This window comes from Caretta caretta, chromosome 8, assembly GCF_965140235.1.
Source record: "Caretta caretta isolate rCarCar2 chromosome 8, rCarCar1.hap1, whole genome shotgun sequence".
Taxonomy (NCBI): domain Eukaryota; kingdom Metazoa; phylum Chordata; order Testudines; family Cheloniidae; genus Caretta; species Caretta caretta.
This window is the reverse complement of record NC_134213.1, coordinates 102,244,080-102,266,168: the sequence shown is the minus strand read 5'-3', so window position 1 is coordinate 102,266,168 and position 22,089 is coordinate 102,244,080. Positions and strand designations below refer to the sequence as shown.

At 43.4% G+C, this 22,089-nt stretch overlaps 1 protein-coding gene across 3 annotated transcripts in view; it reads right to left on the bottom strand.

Moving 5' to 3' along the window:
* Nucleotides 1-22,089, bottom strand: part of TRABD2B (TraB domain containing 2B) — a 415,969-nt gene that overhangs the window by 46,435 nt on the left and 347,445 nt on the right. For 2 of the 3 annotated variants that reach the window (XM_048862035.2, XM_075131863.1), the window contains exon 5: nucleotides 12,134-12,224. In XM_048862035.2, coding sequence (XP_048717992.2) covers nucleotides 12,134-12,224 — 91 coding nt within the window. Of the gene's footprint in view, nucleotides 1-1,877; nucleotides 1,964-12,133; nucleotides 12,225-22,089 lie in introns of all 3 variants that reach the window. The other variant, XR_012669737.1, reaches the window with a different exon arrangement.

Below are 22,089 nucleotides of genomic sequence, written 5' to 3'. Positions count from 1 at the left end.
AATATGGAGAAAAGACCTTGGAACTTATTTCTTACACCTTTTTTGAAGGAAATCATCCATATTAAATACTTGCTTCTTCATATCATGCAGAATTACCTGCAGTTCTGCTGACAACCAAGCGAGTCATTCTAATGATTACAACATATCCCACAAACTCCACTGTTAAAAGAGATGGCTCTGGAAGTAGAAAAGCTATCAGGTCAAATGTGTGAGGCCTCTTTGCACGACAGTGTGATAACGAAGGTAGGGAAAATTGACACTGGGTAGACTGAGTGACTGCAGACAGACTGCAGGCTCCCCTAGATAAATGGACAGTCCTTCAAGCCACATGATGCCACTTTATACCGTTGTACCACTTGAGCTGGTACAAAGTGGAGCATCACTTTAGTCCAGATTGATATCACCGGGGAATGAATCAGTCCAAAGGACAAGTGCAACATGATCACTGACAGGGCAATCTTCTTTCTAATCCTGTTTGAGCGAGAATGGGCCAAATTCTCTGCTGATGTAAACTGGCACAGCTACATCATCTAAATTTGGTCCAGTATCTCCAGGTCATTCTGTCTCCTTTCTGATCCATTCTGTAGCCTCTCTGATGAGGACGCCAACAAAAAGCTACCATATTATTGCCAATTCTGGCACTGGTTCCTGTCCTGTTGAGACTGGTCCCATGGGAGGTATGCCAGGAAAAGCAACCCATTTCCTGTAGGTCACCAAACAACCATAATGGGCCAGATCCAAAGAACATGGAAGTTCAGCAGAGTCTTTCTACTGCCTTCAATGGACTTTGAATCTGTGGCTCTGTGGAACTGAGCCGTGGCTCCCTTGGCGAAGGAACTAGGAGCCTGGAAGCTCTAGGAGCCCCTGCTCTGAGACAGTCCTGCAACAGACAGCCTAGGAGTGGGGGAGCCTGGTAGCTCGGGCTCCGCAGCAGAGGTAGCTGCAGAACTGGGAATAATTTCAATTTTTTTCTGGCAAAACTAATATTTTCTTTCAGAAGGTGCCCGATACCTGACAGGTGGCATAAACAACATACATAGACACTGGCCATAACTAAAGCCTTGCTATGAAGTGAAAGGGTCTTTAAGTTTTCATTGACAAGTTAACTCTGCTTCCCTACCCCTGATTTTGAAACCTTTCCCTATTTCACCCTCCTCCCCCCAAATATTTACCTTGAGTGACTCTGCCCCCTGAGATAATTGTGGAGACAGGGGAGTTAAAATCACGAAGGATGATATTTTAGGGCCATGTAGGAATTCCTCCATATTTCCATGACTGCATTTCAGAAGCATTGAACAATCCTATTCCCCAACTTTAGGTTAGGCAATACATTCACATACACATGGACATGATCCCTATTTAATCCCCATCCCCTCCTCTTTGGAACCATTGCAAATTATATTGTCATGTGAAAAACAATGAATTATGGCTTTGATTCCCTTCTGTCCAGGCTGTGATGGAGCTAGTGAAGGGAGGATGATCTAGAGGCTTGGATTAAATCCCAAAAGTTCACAGTAGAAATCAGGGACTGTTCCAGGGCTGCCACCTGGAAACCATTCAGGGTGGGGGAAAGATATCCAATTTTTTTCCCATCTCAGAAGAGATTTGGTTCAGGGTAGGTTAAAGTTTCAGGTGAAGATTCATGCCAGTTCTTACTTGATCTGAACCAGTTCACCCATCTCCAGACAAAGGTGTCATTTTACATTACATGCTATTTCTCTATCCTTCTCTTTTCTAGCAAAACTTTACCTCATTTGACTTCAACCATTCCACTCTGAGAGTGAAATCCTGGCCCCAACTGAAGTCAAGATTTCACTCTATAGATCTCCCTTTCCCCCCTTTCTCTCAATCTACTTTCACAATGTTCTTTGTCTTACCCTATCTTCTTTAAACATCGACCTCTGCATAATTTGCCTTCTTTGTTGATAGACCATCCCTTCCAACTCATCCTGTTCTTTTCCACCTGCCAAAAGAAGCCATTTCAAAGTTCATTTCAGAGACAGGTCAGAGATGCAAAGTTGACATCTGGATGTGGATCCAAGCTTCGCCAACATTTGCAGCTGTTCAGATCCAGAAGGACTGAAGCTCGCTGCAAAGCTGATAGCCACATTCAGACCTGAACGGCTCCAATTTGTGGGTGGGTTCATTTCTGGAATTTTGGTTTGGGATCATGGCCAGTTAATTGGCAGTTTGCTGTTCTGGGAAGTGTGATAAGAACTTTGAATGATGGGTGTGATGGATCCGTATAGCTCAGAGCACAGGAAAGAATGATGGCTATTGGCATGTGAGAAGGGAGATTTCCAACCAGTGGGAAGGTGTCCAGCATTATTCATCTCTTTGAAGCTGATCCTTCTCATCTGTAATACCAGACTGTGGTATAGTACAAACACGGCTTTATTTCTGCAATTAATTAAACATATTGTTTCTTCTAAGACTTAGACCCAGATCCTCAATGGGAGATAGGCATCTAAATCCCTTTGAGGATCTGGGCCTTAAGCCTAGTGTTGATTAGAGAGAATTAAGCTATGTGAAAAGTGCTATCCATACCAACTCTGGGCCTGATCTTTGACACCCAGGGCCAGTTTTAGGAGCTGGGGCACAGAGTGGTTGTCTTAGGTGTCAACTTCCAGGGTGCACTGTACTGCTTAGCCATTTTTTTTTTCTTCACTGATTGGCTGGCTCCATTTTTCTTTGTTCATTTCTTTTTGGCTTAGTTCTCAGGAGAAGTGGGAGGGGGTGGCACGGAAAACATTTTCCACCCTGGGCAGCAGAATGCTTAGCAACATTCCTGCTCACACCCACGCAGATACCTAGAAATAAGAGCAATGCCTATATTCTATGCAGCTTCAGGGTCATAGATTTTTTTCCCTCATGCCCAGCATCTATTCTTCTTGTTGACACAGCAATTCTTAAAAAGAAAAGGAGTACTTGTGGCACCTTAGAGACTAACCAATTTATTTGAGCATGAGCTTTCGTGAGCTACAGCTCATTTCATCAGATGTTTACCGTGGAAACTGCAGCAGACTTTATATACACACAGAAATCATGAAACAATACCTCCTCCCACCCCACTGTCCTGCTGGTAATAGCTTATCTAAAGTGATCAACAGGTGGGCCATTTCCAGCACAAATCCAGGTTTTCTCACCCTCCACCCCCCCACACAAATTCACTCTCCTGCTGGTGCTAGCCCATCCAAAGTGACAACTCTTTACATAATCAAGTCGGGCTATTTCCTGCATAGATCAAGGTTTTCTCACATCCCCCCCACCCCCATACACACACAAACTCACTCTCCTGCTGGTAATAGCTCATCTAAACTGACCATTCTCCAGGTTTAAATCCAAGTTAAACCAGAACATCTGGGGGGGGGGGGGGGGAGGAAAAAACAAGAGGAAACAGGCTACCTTGCATAATGACTTAGCCACTCCCAGTCTCTATTTAAGCCTGAATTAATAGTATCCAATTTGCAAATGAATTCCAATTCAGCAGTTTCTCGCTGGAGTCTGGATTTGAAGTTTTTTTGTTTTAAGATAGCGACCTTCATGTCTGTGATTGCGTGACCAGAGAGATTGAAGTGTTCTCCGACTGGTTTATGAATGTTATAATTCTTGACATCTGATTTGTGTCCATTTATTCTTTTACGTAGAGACTGTCCAGTTTGACCAATGTACATGGCAGAGGGGCATTGCTGGCACATGATGGCATATATCACATTGGTGGATGTGCAGGTGAACGAGCCTCTGATAGTGTGGCTGATGTTATTAGGCCCTGTGATGGTGTCCCCTGAATAGATATGTGGGCACAATTGGCAACGGGCTTTGTTGCAAGGATAAGTTCCTGGGTTAGTGGTTCTGTTGTGTGGTATGTGGTTGTTGGTGAGTATTTGCTTCAGGTTGCGGGGCTGTCTGTAGGCAAGGACTGGCCTGTCTCCCAAGACTTGTGAGAGTGTTGGGTCATCCTTTAGGATAGGTTGTAGATCCTTAATAATGCGTTGGAGGGGTTTTAGTTGGGGGCTGAAGGTGACGGCTAGTGGCGTTCTGTTATTTTCTTTGTTAGGCCTGTCCTGTAGTAGGTAACTTCTGGGAACTCTTCTGGCTCTATCAATCTGTTTCTTTACTTCTGCAGGTGGGTATTGTAGTTGTAAGAAAGCTTGACAGAGATCTTGTAGGTGTTTGTCTCTGTCTGAGGGGTTGGAGCAAATGCGGTTGTATCGCAGAGCTTGGCTGTAGACGATGGATCGTGTGGTGTGGTCAGGGTGAAAGCTGGAGGCATGCAGGTAGGAATAGCGGTCAGTAGGTTTCCGGTATAGGGTGGTGTTTATGTGGCCATTGTTTATTAGCACTGTAGTGTCCAGGAAGTGGATCTCTTGTGTGGACTGGACCAGGCTGAGGTTGGTGGTGGGATGGAAATTGTTGAAATCATGGTGGAATTCCTCAAGGGCTTCTTTTCCATGGGTCCAGATGATGAAGATGTCATCAATATAGCGCAAGTAGAGTAGGGGCTTTAGGGGACAAGAGCTGAGGAAGCGTTGTTCTAAATCAGCCATAAAAATGTTGGCATACTGTGGGGCCATGCGGGTACCCATAGCAGTGCCGCTGATCTGAAGGTATACATTGTCCCCAAATGTGAAATAGTTATGGGTAAGGACAAAGTCACAAAGTTCAGCCACCAGGTTAGCCGTGACATTATCGGGGATAGTGTTCTTGACGGCTTGTAGTCCATCTTTGTGTGGAATGTTGGTGTAGAGGGCTTCTACATCCATAGTAGCCAGGATGGTGTTATCAGGAAGATCACCGATGGATTGAAGTTTCCTCAGGAAGTCAGTGGTGTCTCGAAGGTAGCTGGGAGTGCTGGTAGCGTAGGGCCTGAGGAGGGAGTCTACATAGCCAGACAATCCTGCTGTCAGGGTGCCAATGCCTGAGATGATGGGGCGCCCAGGATTTCCAGGTTTATGGATCTTGGGTAGTAGATAGAATATCCCAGGTCGGGGTTCCAGGGGTGTGTCTGTGCGGATTTGATCTTGTGCTTTTTCAGGAAGTTTCTTGAGCAAATGCTGTAGTTGCTTTTGGTAACTCTCAGTGGGATCATAGGGTAATGGCTTGTAGAAACTCATGTTGGAGAGCTGCCGAGCAGCCTCTTGTTCATATTCCGACCTATTCATGATGACAACAGCACCTCCTTTGTCAGCCTTTTTGATTATGATGTCAGAGTTGTTTCTGAGGCTGTGGATGGCATTGCGTTCCGACTTGATTATGTAAAGAGTTGTCACTTTGGATGGGCTAGCACCAGCAGGAGAGTGAATTTGTGTGGGGGGGTGGAGGGTGAGAAAACCTGGATTTGTGCTGGAAATGGCCCACCTGTTGATCACTTTAGATAAGCTATTACCAGCAGGACAGTGGGGTGGGAGGAGGTATTGTTTCATGATTTCTGTGTGTATATAAAGTCTGCTGCAGTTTCCACGGTAAACATCTGATGAAGTGAGCTGTAGCTCACGAAAGCTCATGCTCAAATAAATTGGTTAGTCTCTAAGGTGCCACAAGTACTCCTTTTCTTTTTGCGAATACAGACTAACACGGCTGTTCCTCTGAAACCAGCAATTCTTAGATGCAGCAGATCCCATGCTCACAGCTAAAACAGCAGCATATAAAAATAACCATCGAGCTAATCTGTTTGCTGCTGCACCTCCAGGTTACCTTCTCTGTGGTCAGTGCACCATTCATATTTCTTTAAAATCAATTGGATTTGGGACATTCAGATGCATCCCAGGTGTGGACTGCTTGCTCTACCCTGTACATTCAGCAGCTCAGTGTGTGTGCTGCTCAACCTGCCTGCAGCAGGTATATTCAGGGGCAAACTGTGTTTGCCTGAATTATGCCTATTACTCTTATATGCCGATCACATGCATTCTGGAACATACCTGGGACATACCACAGCAGTGAAGGGGATTTTTAATAAGGTAAATTGACAGCAGGAATCCCATGGGTTTCATCATGATTGATATAATACAACCCTTAAGGAAGTAATAAAGTGGAGGCCATTGCATTTTGGTTTAGGGTGTCACACCCAAAAGTGCCTAAGGGCCAGATTTACGAAGGTATTTGGGCAGCTAACAATGCAGATATGTGTCTAGTGAATATACAAAAGTGATGAAGCAGGTTAGATGCCTCGCCTGCCAAGGGATTTTGCAAATTCCATGAGGTACCTATCTATATCTTTATGTGCCTAATTACCTTGGTCAAGCTGAGAGTTAGGCACATTTGAAAACATTCCCCTTAAGTACTAGTCCTCTCCATCAACAAGATCAAAATGTGCTTTGAGTGGATTGTGATGAAATAAATATTTTTGAAATTGGATCCATTTTTTTCAACCCGAAAAAATGTCCTCATATGTCCTCAAAATATATTTGCTGGGTGAGCTGGAACAATGTTTGGATTTTGTTTTTCTCTTGTGGATCTCATCATGGCCCCTAAATAGAGGTTTCAGACAATGAATGGCTAAACATAGGTCTCATAGCCTCGCCCCAAGATAACAGCAAACATTCTTGTCTTGTGCCTCTTTCATTGAGGAAGGGAGCACATTCCACAGCAAATCAATCTTCCCTCTCTCTCTCTGCTCCTTTAGAAAGCAGGGAGGGGGGAAATTTTGCCTCATACAGATTCCAATGGCTTGAGCAGATCTGTTGCCGCAGCTGCTGCAAATTTAATTTGAAACAGCAGAACTAAAAGATCAATTCAGGAAGCACCTGCGGCCAATGATGATTCTCTATTGTTCAAGAATTCTCAGAATCTACCCCATCCTTCAGCCGCGCGCCAAAGCTTTATGTACTGGATACAGTCTCATAGGCCAACAAAATGCACGGTAGTACTCCTTTCCATCAAACCACTCTGTTGGGTGCTATATTTAATGATATGTTCTTGCTGAATGGAAGAATATAAGCTGTGCTTTTATTTCCGTCCTTAACCTCGTGGGACTATACAGCAGAAATTAATCACCATCTTTCTATATAGGCCTCTCATCCCAGTGGAAGCAGCAAGAGGCAAGCCACAGCTGATACCTGGATACTGTGCCAAACCAAAGAAAGGTACAGCATTCTCTCTCCTCCATGACTTGCCAGCAGGTGAGGAGCATGGCCTTTGGGATGGCTTGTCCTACAGTCCTTATGCACAGGAGAGCTTGGGTACCACAGTTGTCCCTATCACAAGAGCACACAAAGTCAGAAGTCTACTCAGGTCCTCCTCCATGAATCCATGCAAAAGCCTGGCCCTTCACTTTCATGGATTCAGGAAGGTGATCATCTCTGCTCTTCTTAGCTAGGTTTTATTTTTGGTCAAATGTATAGAATTAAGCTTTCAAGGTAGAACACTTCAGATTTTATTCTTTGGATTCTGCTTTTGTGCTGTTTGAGTCTCGCACTTCTTCTAACACACATGATGAAATCCTGTAGGTATTTCTGGAGAGAATCTGAATATATTCTTATGCTTTCTGAAACTCAAATAGATTTCAAAGCCTAGATAAAATGACCTAAGGTGACATCGCTTGGCTATGAAGCTATTCTCAGCTTTCTTTAATTTTCCTTTAGACTAATGAAATTCAAACTGTTTATGGAATCTCAGGATCTGAGACATCAAAGACAAACGTGGCCTATTGGTCCATCTCCCTGCCAAGGTAGGATTGTTCCCTATACCATGGAACAGCATCTAGTGTTTTGTCAAAGCTAGTTCCAAATGATGGGTCTTCTGACTTTTGTCTAGAAAGACTGTCCTGCAGCCTAATATATCCCACTGTCAGGAAACTTCTCTTAATGTCTAGCCTAACCTTCCTTTTCTTAATTACACCCCTTTACACCTACGTAAGCCCCCATGTTCTACCCTAAATTATGCCTCTCCATCAGTGTTCCCACCATTCAAATATTATGCCCCCTCACAGTTAGCAGATCTATAAGATCTATAAGACCACAGTTGGTCAAGCTATAAACATTTAGCCTTTTTAATTTTTTCTTGCAAATCAATACATCCATTCTGCCCATGCCCACAACCAAACAATCCAGTCAATCTTCTCTGAGCTTCTTTCAGTTTCTCAACTGCCTTTTGCCAATGTGGTGACCCAGAGTAGAACACAGTGGACTTGGTTCCCTTCTCTTTTATGCCCCTGTAATGCCATTAACCTCAGCAAGTTACTTCGGGTCTACGCTGGCATAAGTGAGAGGAGACTCAGACCCATTATTTCATGCGCAGTCCTACAAAGATCATGAAGAAAGCTCCAGAAAGTGATGTCTCCCTGCATGAGACTCAAAACTGTATGGACCTTTTTATTCTAGCCAAACTCATGTTTAATTTGCTGTCCCTTACCACTGCAAGGTACCTCTTTCATCAGCAGGGCTTTCCAGGTCTTCCCCTCCCTTTCTGTGTATTGGTACTTATTTTGATTTAAATGGTTAAAAAATATAAAGACATCTATACTAGACTCTAGATCGCCTATCACTCTATTAATATTACAACATAAACTCAGCACCATTAAACAGTCGATCAGACAGGAACTCAGCCACTTGGTTGTCTCCAAAAATAAGTCCTTTCTGCTCCTTCATCATTCTGGGAGCATACCCTCAACCCTCTCCAAAACCCCTGTCTTTTGCAGCGTGCCCAGAGGTAGCCAAATACAGACTATTCCAGACCCAGGGGGGAAGCACCCTCCGTGGTCCCCACTTGTCAGCAGCGTCCTTGCTTTTACAAAGGGGAACCAGTGGGAGTATGGCAGGGGGAGAGAGGCAATCTTGTAGATAGACAGTACATGTGGTTTCAATTATTTTCCTTTCAGTGCATTAGGTTCCATGTCTCCAAACCCAATCTCACTTTGCTGTTTTCTGTCTGTCTCTGAACTTGCTAAGTTGTTTTTTTAACATTTCCTCTGTTCTGAGTGATGTTTGCAAATTAGTATCATCTGTAAATTTCATTAACATGCCATTTACGCCCTCTTTTAAACCATGAGTGAAGACATGGAGTAAGATCTCTCCCATGGCTGACTGATCTGTCCATCTAGGCATTTATGCCATGTTCCTCAATGTAGTATACTACTAGACCCCTCCTCCCAACTCGATCCATCTCACATAGAATCATAGAAATGGAGGGCTGGAAGGGATCTCAATATGTCATGCAATCCATCTGCCCATGCAGAGGCAAGATTAAGTATGCTTCCTAACAGGTGTTTGTGTAATGTACACATAAATATCTAGCACTGAACTCCCATCTCTCCCTTCACATGCTTGCTACGCTATAGAATGCAAGTTTTCTACAACTCTTTTTTATGGGAACAGAGAAACACAGGCATCATGATTCTAGGAGACAGAATATAACATTTTACTCAGTCTCCCATAAAAAACTCAACCTGGACCTGGAGGACCAAGAACGTTATGGTTTTAACTAGAGCTGCTCAAAAATCTTCAACCGAAACATTTTTCAACAGAAAAGTTGGTTTTCGAATAAATGACTTCTTCTTTTTTTTTGGCAGAAAAGGTCTTTGATTTTTTTGTTGGCAAACAGAAAGCCCCAAACCTGAAAATGTTGGGCCTTTTTGTTTTAATTTTGTTTTTATGAACTGTCAGAATTATCCATTAACATTTTGATGAAAACCAACTCTTTTAGTGGTTTGAGTTTTCATCAACATTTTCTGACTAGCTCTATTTTCAGCTTAACTCCACAAGCTCTTCTCATTTACAAGTGATTCCTATCTTTCTACCCCAATGAATTTCCAAATTATATCTGAACATATGCCCTTCCTTCCCTCTTGTACCTTTTCATTTCTTTCTCCGTCTGATATTATTTAACTCTGGAGTTTTATGGCTGAATAAACTCTGTGAAGCATTTAGGATAAACTTTGTGTCAGAGATACTTATGCACCATTAAGCCTTATCATATTCTATATGAAGGACTGCAGGAGTTTTGCAAACAAGATTCAATCAGCTAAACATTAAGACTATATCAATCTAGATAGTGTCTTTGTACAGAGAACACAACCAGACAAGATTCATTAGTCCTGCAATTAATCCTGTTACTGAAACTCACCTCATATTTGCATTGGGCACTGTTAGTTCCACCAGGGACAGGAAAATGTGGCAGATCTGGCAATTTCCTGCAATATCCTTGGGAGACCTTATTAAATTATGTTTAAGTATCTTTGGAGCCCATTGTATTAAATGAATTGTTTATGTATTCTTGTGGGCTGGGATTGTATGCAACCTCTGGGGTGTGGGGGGCGGATGTGATAAGTGCGAGAGCTGGGAGCTCAAGGGACTATATAGAACTATGTGCCAGGCAAGAATGGGCTTTTGGAACAAAAGATATTAAGTTGTTTTCCTGGGAATTTCTCCAGAGAAGTGAATGCAAATTCCGCACCTCTGGGTATGCAAAAATCCAAAATTGAAACTATGCCCTGAGGAGCAGTCCATTTTCTGCTGGTCACCTCTTACAAGAGGCCAAGATCAAAGGGCCAAGCTGTATAAAGTAAAGACTGAACTATCCCTGGTGGTGCTGGTTCTGAGACAGTTATGAACTTGTAACCCACGGGGAAAACCCAGCAGTGGATTTTGAAGGACTGACACCTACCAGAGCCTGAGGTTGGAGTTGGGGTGATTTCGGGTAAGCCTTTTAGCATGCACATAGGTTCTTTTATTGTTTTTAATATGTTTTCCCTCTGATTATTTTTTATCTTAACAATAAATGTTCTTGCTTATACAGAGTGGTGTACAAACTTATAGATGTGGGCCAAGATGTTGTTCACAGCCTCTGGGGAGCAGGGGTGGTGGAACAATCTGTATAGTAGGGATGCTGAGGGACATTGAATCAAACTGTAAACCCTGTATATGATGGAAACCACTTCAAGCCAGGGGGTGCTTCAGCACCCCCCCGCCCCCACATCCCTAGTTCCAGCACCTATGCTTAGGGTGACCAGACAGCAAATGTGAAAAATCGGGACGGGGGGTGGGGGGTAATAGGAGCCTATATAAGAAAAAGACCCCAAAATTGGGACTGTCCCTATAAAATGGGGACATGTGGTCACACTACCTATGCTGGAGAGAAAGCAAAACACAGACTCTGGCCAGTTTAGGCCATCTAGCTTGCTGGGAATAGCACGGTGTAGGCAGAGAACTGCGCTGCCAGGAAAAACCCTAGTCAGAAGGGAGTGAGATGTGGGTCTCTGTCCAAGAGAGGTGATGGCTGAGGAGCCAGGAACCTAGCGTGGGTGCCATAGAGGGGAACACACGTGCGATTGCTCAGAACTGTGGTACTAGCAGTTATTCCGAGCACAGGATTGCTAACAATCTTAGGAAGAAACAATGTCAGCCAATGTTATCTCCAGGGTGCACAGGGGAGGATGGCAGTGCAAAGATAATGCATTTCCTTGGATACTACCAGAGAGGAGAAGATTGCTCCAAAGCACTCCTCTCAGGATGCGTGCTTTGTCTGGGACACAGATGCAGGAAAGGGCAGATCGATATCCCTGTGGAGGAAAAAGGGGCCTGGCACAAAGAAGCATCAACAGGAGCTAAAGTGGCAGCTCCTTTTCCAACAATGCTCCATAGCCCTGCAGTGTTGAGGTGACTACTGCCCCAGGGAGAGGGGAAGAGGCAGCGGGAAAGCTGCCGGGGAGAAGCTGACAAGGACAATGGCGTTTCTTAATGAGTAAAATAACTCAGCAGAATGGTACCACCTCTCAGTACATTGACTTGCTCTGGTCTTCACCATGGTGCATCTGATCTGGTCTGAATCATTAGGTGCTGGAGCCAGGGTTGCTGGTGATGCTGCCGCACCCCCTGGTTTGAAGTCGTTTTCAGGGTACACAGAGTTTACAGGTTAGTTCAATGGCTCTCAGCACCCCCACTTTGCAAACTGCTCTAGCATCTCTGTTGTGAATAAGCAGTGTCTATATCATCTACCCCGACAGGGAGCTACCTGCTGCCACTGTATCACACCTTTGATGTCCCTTAGCTGATGCTTCAGATGCCTTCCTTTGAAACGGGTAGCTGTAACTTATAGGGAACTTATAACTCACCCTCTTCGCTCACCAAAATAATCTTGCTCACTCGCAGAAAGAGAGAGAGAGAGATAGAGGTTAAAGGATCTGCAGGCAGCTGCTTACTTTCCAATTGGTTGTCCAGCAGGTGTATGCTCCACTTCAAAGCCTGCTTGTCTCAGCACATCAATCACAGTATTGTTACCCAGGAAGTGACCTAAAACATGGACAGAAAAACAGCCACGTCACTCAAACTGCTCCTTGAGGGTACTCCCTCCGTTCGACCCAAGCTCGGAGGAGTAGGTTACCAAAGACTGGGCTGGCTCCAAGGACAACAAGTCATGGCAAGCAACTGGTTGGGGCCCCAGAATCCTGAACGAGACTCAGCTGCTCACAGCCTGGTCCACTACTCCACTTTGGGCAGTAGCAAGGAGAGGAGCCAACTCACAGCCTGACACGCTGCCCCCTGCGGGCCAGGGATTGATCAAATGGGTAGGCAACTCAAGGGCCAATTCTTCCATGGCAACTTGGAGCCTGCAGCTTGTTGTGTTAGCTCTGTACAGCTGCCGTTTTAAACACGGGTACATGCATGCACGCTAAATCATCCCCTCACCCGGGTTTTACAATTGTTCCTGCAAACGGTGAGAGAAGTATTATTAGTCATCCTAACTGTATTCAGACTAAGCATCTATTCAGGAGTAAGACTGGGGGGAATGCAGGACTAGATGACCTCCTCAGGTCTCTTCCAACCCTAATCTTCTATGATGCTATGACACAAATACTCTGCTAAATACCACAGTGCAGTCAGGCCACGTTTATATCCCTTGTTACCTAGTGTTCCTAACGTCTGTGCGAATAGGTTAGGCTTGTGTGATTGTTTAGGGCATAGTATTTTCTCTAGGAGAATTGGCTGAAGTGGGACTCAGAGTGGATAGATGGATCTTATGCTGGTTCTCTGCACATCGGTGAATTTCAGCATTGGTTGCTAACCTCAAGTATTTAAAAAAAACATGAAATCAGCTAAAAATCAAGAGATTCATGAGAATGAATTTTGGATTCTTTTCATTGGTCCGTGGGGTTTTGAGCCTTTGGGATTTGTCATAAGGTGCCTTTACCCCACACTGCCCCATTGGCTGAGTGTACTATGGCTGGCAACCCCAGCCTTAGTTTCCCTTTCTGAGGTTGGTCTTCTCAGCTTCCCAGATACAGGTCTGTGTGGGAGATGTGGCTTAGCTCTCCAGCCAAGTCACAACCCAAGGGAAGGTCATGCCTGACTAATCTAATCGCCTTTTATGATGAGATTACTGGTTCTGTGGATGAAGGGAAAGCAGTGGATGTATTGTTTCTTGACTTTAGCAAAGCTTTTGACACAGTCTCCCACAGTATTCTTGTCAGCAAGTTAAGGAAGTATGGGCTGGATGAATGCACTATAAGGTGGGTAGAAAGCTGGCTAGATTGTCGGGCTCAACGGGTAGTGATCAATGGCTCCATGTCTAGTTGGCAGCCGGTATCAAGTGGAGTGCCCCAAGGGTCGGTCCTGGGGCCGGTTTTGTTCAATATCTTCATAAATGACCTGGAGGATGGTGTGGATTGCACTCTCAGCAAATTTGCGGATGATACTAAACTGGGAGGAGTGGTAGATACGCTGGAGGGGAGGGATAGGATACAGAAGGACCTAGACAAATTGGAGGATTGGGCCAAAAGAAATCTGATGAGGTTCAATAAGGATAAGTGCAGGGTCCTGCACTTAGGACGGAAGAACCCAATGCACAGCTACAGACTAGGGACCGAATGGCTAGGCAGCAGTTCTGCGGAAAAGGACCTAGGGGTGACAGTGGACGAGAAGCTGGATATGAGTCAGCAGTGTGCCCTTGTTGCCAAGAAGGCCAATGGCATTTTGGGATGTATAAGTAGGGGCATAGTGAGCAGATCGAGGGACGTGATCGTTCCCCTCTATTTGACACTGGTGAGGCCTCATCTGGAGTACTGTGTCATGTTTTGGGCCCCACACTACAAGAAGGATGTGGATAAATTGGAGAGAGTCCAGCAAAGGGCAACAAAAATGATTAGGGGTCTGGAACACATGACTTATGAGGAGAGGCTGAGGGAGCTGGGATTGTTTAGCCTGCAGAAGAGAAGAATGAGGGGGGATTTGATAGCTGCTTTCAACTACCTGAAAGGGGGTTCCAAAGAGGATGGCTCTAGACTGTTCTCAATGGTAGCAGATGACAGAACGAGGAGTAATGGTCTCAAGTTGCAGTGGGGGAGGTTTAGATTGGATATTAGGAAAAACTTTTTCACTAAGAGGGTGGTGAAACACTGGAATGCATTACCTAGGGAGGTGGTAGAATCTCCTTCCTTAGAGGTTTTTAAGGTCAGGCTTGACAAAGCCCTGGCTGGGATGATTTAACTGGGAATTGGTCCTGCTTCGAGCAGGGGGTTGGACTAGATGACCTTCTGGGGTCCCTTCCAACCCTGATATTCTGTGAACCCATGTAATCCCTTTTGGGGTACCAAGAGTCCAAACTGAAAAGTTCCAAGCAAACAAAAATGTTCTTCTACCCTTCAGGCCTTCTCTTCAGCCCACCCGCGGGGCCTTGTTCGCAGCCCCTTTCTGAAGCCCCACCCCCTCCCTGGCTTCAGAGCCTGAGCTGCTGCCTAATCTATTTTTAGTACCATAATGCAAGTCCCAGTCTGTCAAAGAGGCTGAGGGAACTTGGGTTATTTAGTCTGCAGAAGAGAAGAAGGAGGGAGGATTTGATAGCAGCCTTCAACTACCTGGAGGGGGGTTCCAAAGAGGATGGAGTTAGGCTGTTCTCAGTGGTGGCAAACGACAGAACAAGGAGCAATGGTCTCCAGTTGCAGTGGGGGAGGTCTAGGTTGGATATTAGGAAAACACTATTTCACTAGGAGGGTGGTGAAGCACTGGAATGGGTTACCTAGGGAGGTGGTAGAATCTCCATCCTTAGAGGATTTTAAGGCCAGGCCTGACAAAGCCCTGGCTGGGATGATTTAGTTGGGGTTGGGCCTGCTTTGAGCAGGGGGTTGGACTAGATGACCTCCTGAGGTCTCGTCCAACCCTAATCTTCTGTGATTCTAACCCAGGCTCTGAGACTTGCTGCTGCGGGCAACCACTTGCGTGTAGACGCACCCTGAGGATTCAAGGGTAATTCAGTCTCCAGTCTCTTTTAAGCCTCGGTCTCCCTGCCTAAACTGCCAACAAGGATGCTAATTAGTATCAGTTGTGAGTGTGATGTGGTTATAGGGGTTTTAGTGCAACCCGCAAGCATCATAAACAGTTTTTAGCCAAAAGACTTTTCTTTAAAAGATTCAAATCACATTTGCAGGCCCTAACTTGTTCCAGGATTCCACTGCCTCCTTTTCAGAAACATAAAAAATTGATTTTCCCCCTGACTAACTTGCTTATAACTAAAGCCAAAGAAGCAGTCCCAAAAATGTGTTCCACGCCCTCAGAGAGGAGAGCAATGTGACATTTGTGAGCGATTGATTTGATTTGATCATAACTGGATTTTTTTAAAACAATGCCAGAGCAAACAAAGGCCCGATCCTGCAACTGGTTGAACAGAGGGCTGAAAGTGGAATCGGGAACAAAGACGTCTCCGTGTCCATGCTCCAGTGTCCTAGTTTTTCTCGACATGGAATACAAGTTGCCAACAATTGTATTTGTAGGAACAAGTGTCCTGAATCTTATTAACCTTTGACCTTTATATCATAATACCAAAAGAAACCCAATTATAATTCTTCAAAGCTCTTAATTAATTTAGTCCTGGCAAAAAGTAGCATAATAACAACCCTAAATCCACATCTATCCTCATCATGACCAGGCAGCAGCGTTACCAGCTTCCCAACAGCGCCCTGTCAATACATTCAGGGGTGAGAGATATTTTGGCCTTCTGATCCTTTGGCTTCTCTGTTAGACTGCCAACAAGGATGCCACCTGTGGATCTGGTTGGCTTTTGTTGAGTACTTACGTTATTTAGATTGAGGAAAGTATGGGATGGTGGCAGTTTTGGTCTCACTGCATTCCAAATTTGGACACATTTGTTTTCTGCCTTCCGGCATTTGTCGTGGACTGAAATACTACAGTGTTGGGGATAACTTGTATTAATTAACAATTTTTGTCATGCAGACACCTGTCGACCAGGATGTGGACAGAGACCATTAATCATTTCACCCAACAGTTTTTGGATTCTATTCATTATTTGTCTGGAAGGAGTCAAACCAGACATGTAAATGTGAAAAGGTCTGCAATCCATCACTGTGCCTTGAGCCCTCCAGTCTTCTGCCTTAATTATTCATTAGGAAAACATCCCAATGGTATCGGAGGGGTGCTTAAGATTTGCCCAGAAATTGGAGGGGATAAGAGAAGTTCCTGCTTAGTGTCAGAGCCAAAGATTGTTCTTGAGATCAATATTTTTCAAAGCAGATAGTTTGCACTAGACAAGAGTTGGTGCCCACTTACTCCAATGTCCAACAGTCTATCTCTTGAAGGAACTAATCCTTCCCTGAAAGATCACTGTGGAAACAGCAGAGCTGGTTTTGAAGTGAGAAACTGGCCAGACAGCATAAGAATCTAACTACAAACACCCTATTAACGCAGACTGTGTAGGGTCAGAAGTTTGTCTCTCTTGGGGTACCCAGGTATTTTGAAAAAGTACCTGCCTGGATGAGCAAAGTCTAGAGAGATTCAGTCAATAATACCAGCATATACAGACAAGCAATAGGCCAGACATCTCATCTCTTCGGTCATAGCCCTAAGCCCACTAAAATCAGTTGGAGTCTTTACACTGACATCAGTGTGTTTTTGGACCATGCCCTAATTTATAACTAAACTGAATCTTTTATCAGTGAAACACTGTAATAAGCAACATAGTGAGGAGTCTAGTATACAAGTCCTCTTCAATCTAACCTTAAATATTTGCGTATTTGATTTAGCCTAAATGGCAGAATCTGAAACCCCTTAACTTCTCCCATGAATGCATCCTTCCCACTTTGCTGTGTCTTGTTTGCAATGATACTTGAATGTTGACCAGTTTTGCCTTGCTGCTCACTTTACTTCTCCTGTTCGCAATATTCATTCATTCCTCCCCCCCCTTTTTGGAATACAAGCTGCTGTGTCCAATTTATTATCTCTCCATGAATAAATCAGAGGATCTGAAGACATGTTCTAGCTCAACCTGAATTCATAGGGTTGATTCAGGAAGCACTGAATGAAATTCTATGGCCTGTGTTAGGCAGGTCAGACTAGATGATCACAATGGTTCCTCCTGGCCTTAAAATCTATGAAAATTGCATACACACTGTGACCTTCCTTGGTGGCACATCTTTGTTAACACCTTAGTGTTCTCTTTGTTAACTATTTACAGCAGTGTATGATTTTCAATGGATCAGTCGGCCAAATGAATGCCAATTTTACCAGCACACTCAAAGGCATTTCAGTGCATTGTGAACTAATTCCCTGTACTTCCTGCCACTTTATCACTACAACTGTTTAAAAAGAAAAGAATAAAGATTTTGTAAAATTATTTTCATTTTTATAATGGCTTGGGTATATTTCATTCTCTCTCCACCTACTGAAAAATAGCAATACCATTTTTGCTAACGCTTTCCAAATTAATTCCCTTTGTGTTAGAGAAGAAGCCTGGAAAATATCTCCCTAAAAGGTAAAAACTTTAGGAAGTTATAATTATTGAAAACTTTGTGCATGTGGAAATAGATAGATAGATTCGATAGATAGATAGTTTAGATAGATAGATTAGATGGATGGATGGATGTCAGGTCTTCTGACCTGCTACTCACTATTTATCCTGAACCTGGATGAAAAATCCCTTTAGTATTATCCTGATTTATTGTGACAGTTGATGAGTGCTAGGGCTAAAAAGGTCAGAATATCTACTGCCCTGGGAATGCCTAGTAAATATGCAGAGAAAAGCAGGTAAAAGGAGAAATAAAAGACCTGGTACATAGAGGTTTATGCGGTAATCCCAATATCAGGCACAAAGATGAATACTGCAAAATCTCCACTAACAATTTAAGTTAAAATAAGTTTCATTGTTGCAAATAAACCATGGTCATAAAACACTGGGTATTATATTTCTAGGTTTGGAAGGATTTGATTTTTATCAATAAATGTTAGTAACCGTTAATTTCACCATATACACACAGACTGACAGAAATATTTCCCTCTATAATAATCAAAATCTACAGACAGGGAAAGTAAGAAAAATACAGCCTAAGAGTTTATCAGAGTTTGATATAAGGATATTTACTTTGCATATTTTGACATGCAATGTTGACAACTTGTGTTTTAATGGTTATAAAGCTTTAACATTTTTTAATCTCAACGCCTACTGTCATTAAATAATTATTATCTGACACTCCCATAATTTCCTGAAACTGTAAAAATTTAAAATAGATAAATATTCAAAAAATACTTTAAGCCCATAATTTTGCACAACTGTGAAGTTTTAAGTAAATAAAAAATACAAAAACCCCCAATATTCTGTCAAAATTACAAACAGAAAAAAAAAAGAAAAGAAAATTCTCCCAAGCCTATAAATATATCTGTATGTATGGTGCTCATGACAATACAGGGCAAGACTGTTCAAATGATAAATGGGTACTGTCACAGGTATTGTATAAAATTAAAATTTGAGCCATCTCTTAAAAAACTCTGCCACTCTACATTTCTAACAGGTCCTGGATTGATGCATATTTAGAGTCACCTTCTGCCCTTTTTTACTGAACTCGATTCACCAGTAGAAGATTAGGACAAGATCCAGGACAGGAATGGGGAGTAAAGGCAGTCCATCTGCTTCCTAAAGAAGACTTGATACCAATGACTTCTGCTAGAGGTTAATTTTTAATGCTAAACATACAGTGAACTCAAAGTTTGGCCACAGTTTACTTTAATAAACTCACTACTTTGTAAGAAGGATCTCTTTGTGTAACTCCCAAATGAAGTCAATAGGAGTTTTAACATTGACTTCATTGGGGCCAGAATTTCACCCCTTTAGCTCAAGTGGTACGAGCCTGTGTTTTGGGGTTGGACGATCTGAATTTCTCAGTGAATGTGTTTTCACAGTGCCTAGGGCTGGTCAAAATCCTCCCACTTCACCTTGTTTTTCTGATAGAAAACTGCTGTTTTGACTAAATGGCAATTTTCAGGGCACGTGTGTGCTTTCCTAACAAAAAAATTGGGATTTTTCTTTGACTGAAAATTGACTCATTGACTCAAAACTGAAAATCAGTGCAGGGTTGGGGGGGGGGCGGGGGGGGGGGAAGGGGGAGTGTATGTGGCAGGGTAGAGAGGAATTGGCAGTTTTTAAACTAAAAGACAAAATAAACTTTGTTCTTAATTTTTTGCCAGAAGTCCAATTTTTTTCCACTGAAAATGACAATGAAAATTATTTTTGTTTTCATTTGGGGCAAAATATTCTGGGTGGGACTTGAAGGGATGTTTTTCAAACACCTCTGAGAGGGAGAACCATGTAGTCCTAGATATTAAAAATCTACCTTGCCATCTTAGACATGAAATACCATCAACATTGTTTCTAAGCATCAGAATCAAGCCACAGCCCTAAGAAGTTAAATAAGCCCACGGGTTCTTACAGGCAAAAATATTATCTTGTTTTGGTGACAGGAGCAAGAAGAATGCTTCTAAGCAAATGTTATGTGCTTTATCTGGATTTGAAGATCTACTACAAATTACTTTGTCTGTTCGCTTCAGGATTCGTTGTTCTGGGGCTTAGAGGGATAAAGTGGTACAAAGGAGCAAGAGATAATTCCCGTACAAAAGGCCTCCATGGCAGACCCTTTGAAGTCACGCTAAGAAAGGCTTGCTAGGCCATTAGCTGACACACAGCAGAAACCTGAACTGTTTCCATGCGCACAACAAGCCGAGCTATTTTCCGCACAATTAGTCATAAAAAGGGCCAGTGTAAACTGTGTCGGGAGGTCTCAATTCTTTACATTCTCCATGCCATGAATCAGATGTTATGTATAATGTTAGGTTGCCCTCAGGCTGCTTTGCAAAGAGCAGCCAGCAGTCTCTATTCCTCGCTTTCTCTGACGCTGATTTTCAATGCATTTGGCACGACCCCGAGTGTTTATTGTAGTTAAACTTCACAAGAATTAAGCAATCAGCTGAGATACAAAATCAAGTGCTGTATATTCACCGTTGCAGCAAATATTTACTGGCTTCTTCACTGCTTCTCCAAACTGTGTATGTTTTGAGACAGCTCTAACTTAACATTTGTAAGGCTGAGTGATTCGTGCATTAGAAAGATACCATGCTATTTTAGTAAGCAGTCAACACGTATTGCCCTCTGGATTTTTTAACCTCTCCATTGTGTCAATCCACTCTCCCTCAGTGACCTCATGCACACTCTTCTGCCAGCAAACTCCATTCCTTAACATGTTGTGTCCTATCGTTTCATCATTATGGAGCATAATTGGAAGAATGGAAATTGGAAGAATGGCTCTATCTATCAGAGTGAGGTTCTAGAACAGCCTTCTAATAGGAGTAGCAGCAGCAGCAAACAACCTACTTACTTTGAAGGTGGAGTTCGGTAAGTTTATGAATGGGTTTATATGATGGAATTGTCACAATAGCAGGAGATTGGACTTGAGGGCCCAAGATGTCCCTTCCAGTCCCAAGTCCTATATCCTAGGTTCTTATGGATTTATGGTTTAATGTCAAAACCTTGCAATGTTTGTGATTCCATATGGTTCCAATGTGAAATGCTGCATCTCTCCTTTTGCTCTGGGATTCTGCGTTTCAAATTCAGGGAGTATGAACCACCTTAAAACCTGTTCCCTGAAGCAGAAGTCTCATGACAGCACTACCCCGAGCAGACATTCCTTTTTCTAATACAGCTGCCTCTTACATTCAGTTGTGTTAAGTCCAATCCAACACAAATAGAGAGGGTGGGAAAAGGCAGAAACATTTTGGTAATACATTTTCAAAATTTTGCACAATCATTTCTTTGTTCAAAATGTCAAATGTTGGGAAAAATAGTGAAAAAACATTAAAAATAAATTCTCAAAAGTGTTTGCAAGACCAGCTCCCCTCGAAACATTGAAAATTCTAAAAATTTCGACACGCTCCAAATAATCGTAAGCGATGTTCATCACGTTTTCTTTTCTTTTCTCTTTTCATTCATATTGTGAGTTAATTCAGTGTTTGTGACAATAATAGTGTCCATGACAATATTGTCGTGAACACTGAATTAACTCACACTATGCTTCTCCAAACGGTCACCTTCTGTGGTGGGCATTGATCCTGACTGGGGGCTACTGGGCACGATCATAATAGGAACATTTAAGAAGACATCAAGTAGCAACAAGATTAATAGGGGCAAATGCAGTATGAGTTTCTTTACCACAGTACCTTACTGCTGATTTTCAGCACCTCTGCCATTCCAGTCTTCCTTTTTCTCCATGGGCACATTCATCCACCCCAAGACAGACACATCTACTTAATACACCCAATCTTGACCTTCACCATCCCTTGCTGGTCTAGCCCTGCCTCTTTCCCAGATGGAGCCTGCATCCACACATGCACCCTTCCCCCATGAATCTGTTTAATGAACCTCAGTCCTAAATTCTCTTTTGCTCCTTTATGGTAGGTAACAGGGCTGGAGTGGCATAAATTGGCCCTAAAAGGCTCAGTTCACACCAGGGGAAGACTCTCCCAACACACACACTGTGGAAGACAATCTGAAGGCTGCCTTCTGCACCTCCCCCCCCCCCCCCCCCCCAATAAACCATAGCATGTGGCTAGGGCCCTACCAAATTCACGGCCATGAAAAACACGTCACGGACTATGAAGTCTGGTCTCCCCCAGTGAAATCTGGTCTTTTGTGTGCTTTTACCCTACACTATCCAGACTTCATGGGGGAGACCAGTGTTTCTCAAATTGGGGGTCCTGACCCAAAAGGGAGTTGCAAGGGCGTCCCAAGGTTATTTTTGGGGAGGGTCACTGTACTGTCACTCTTACTTCTGCGCTGGCTTCGGAGCTGGGCGGCCAGAGAGTGGTGGCTGTTAGCCGGGTGCCCAGT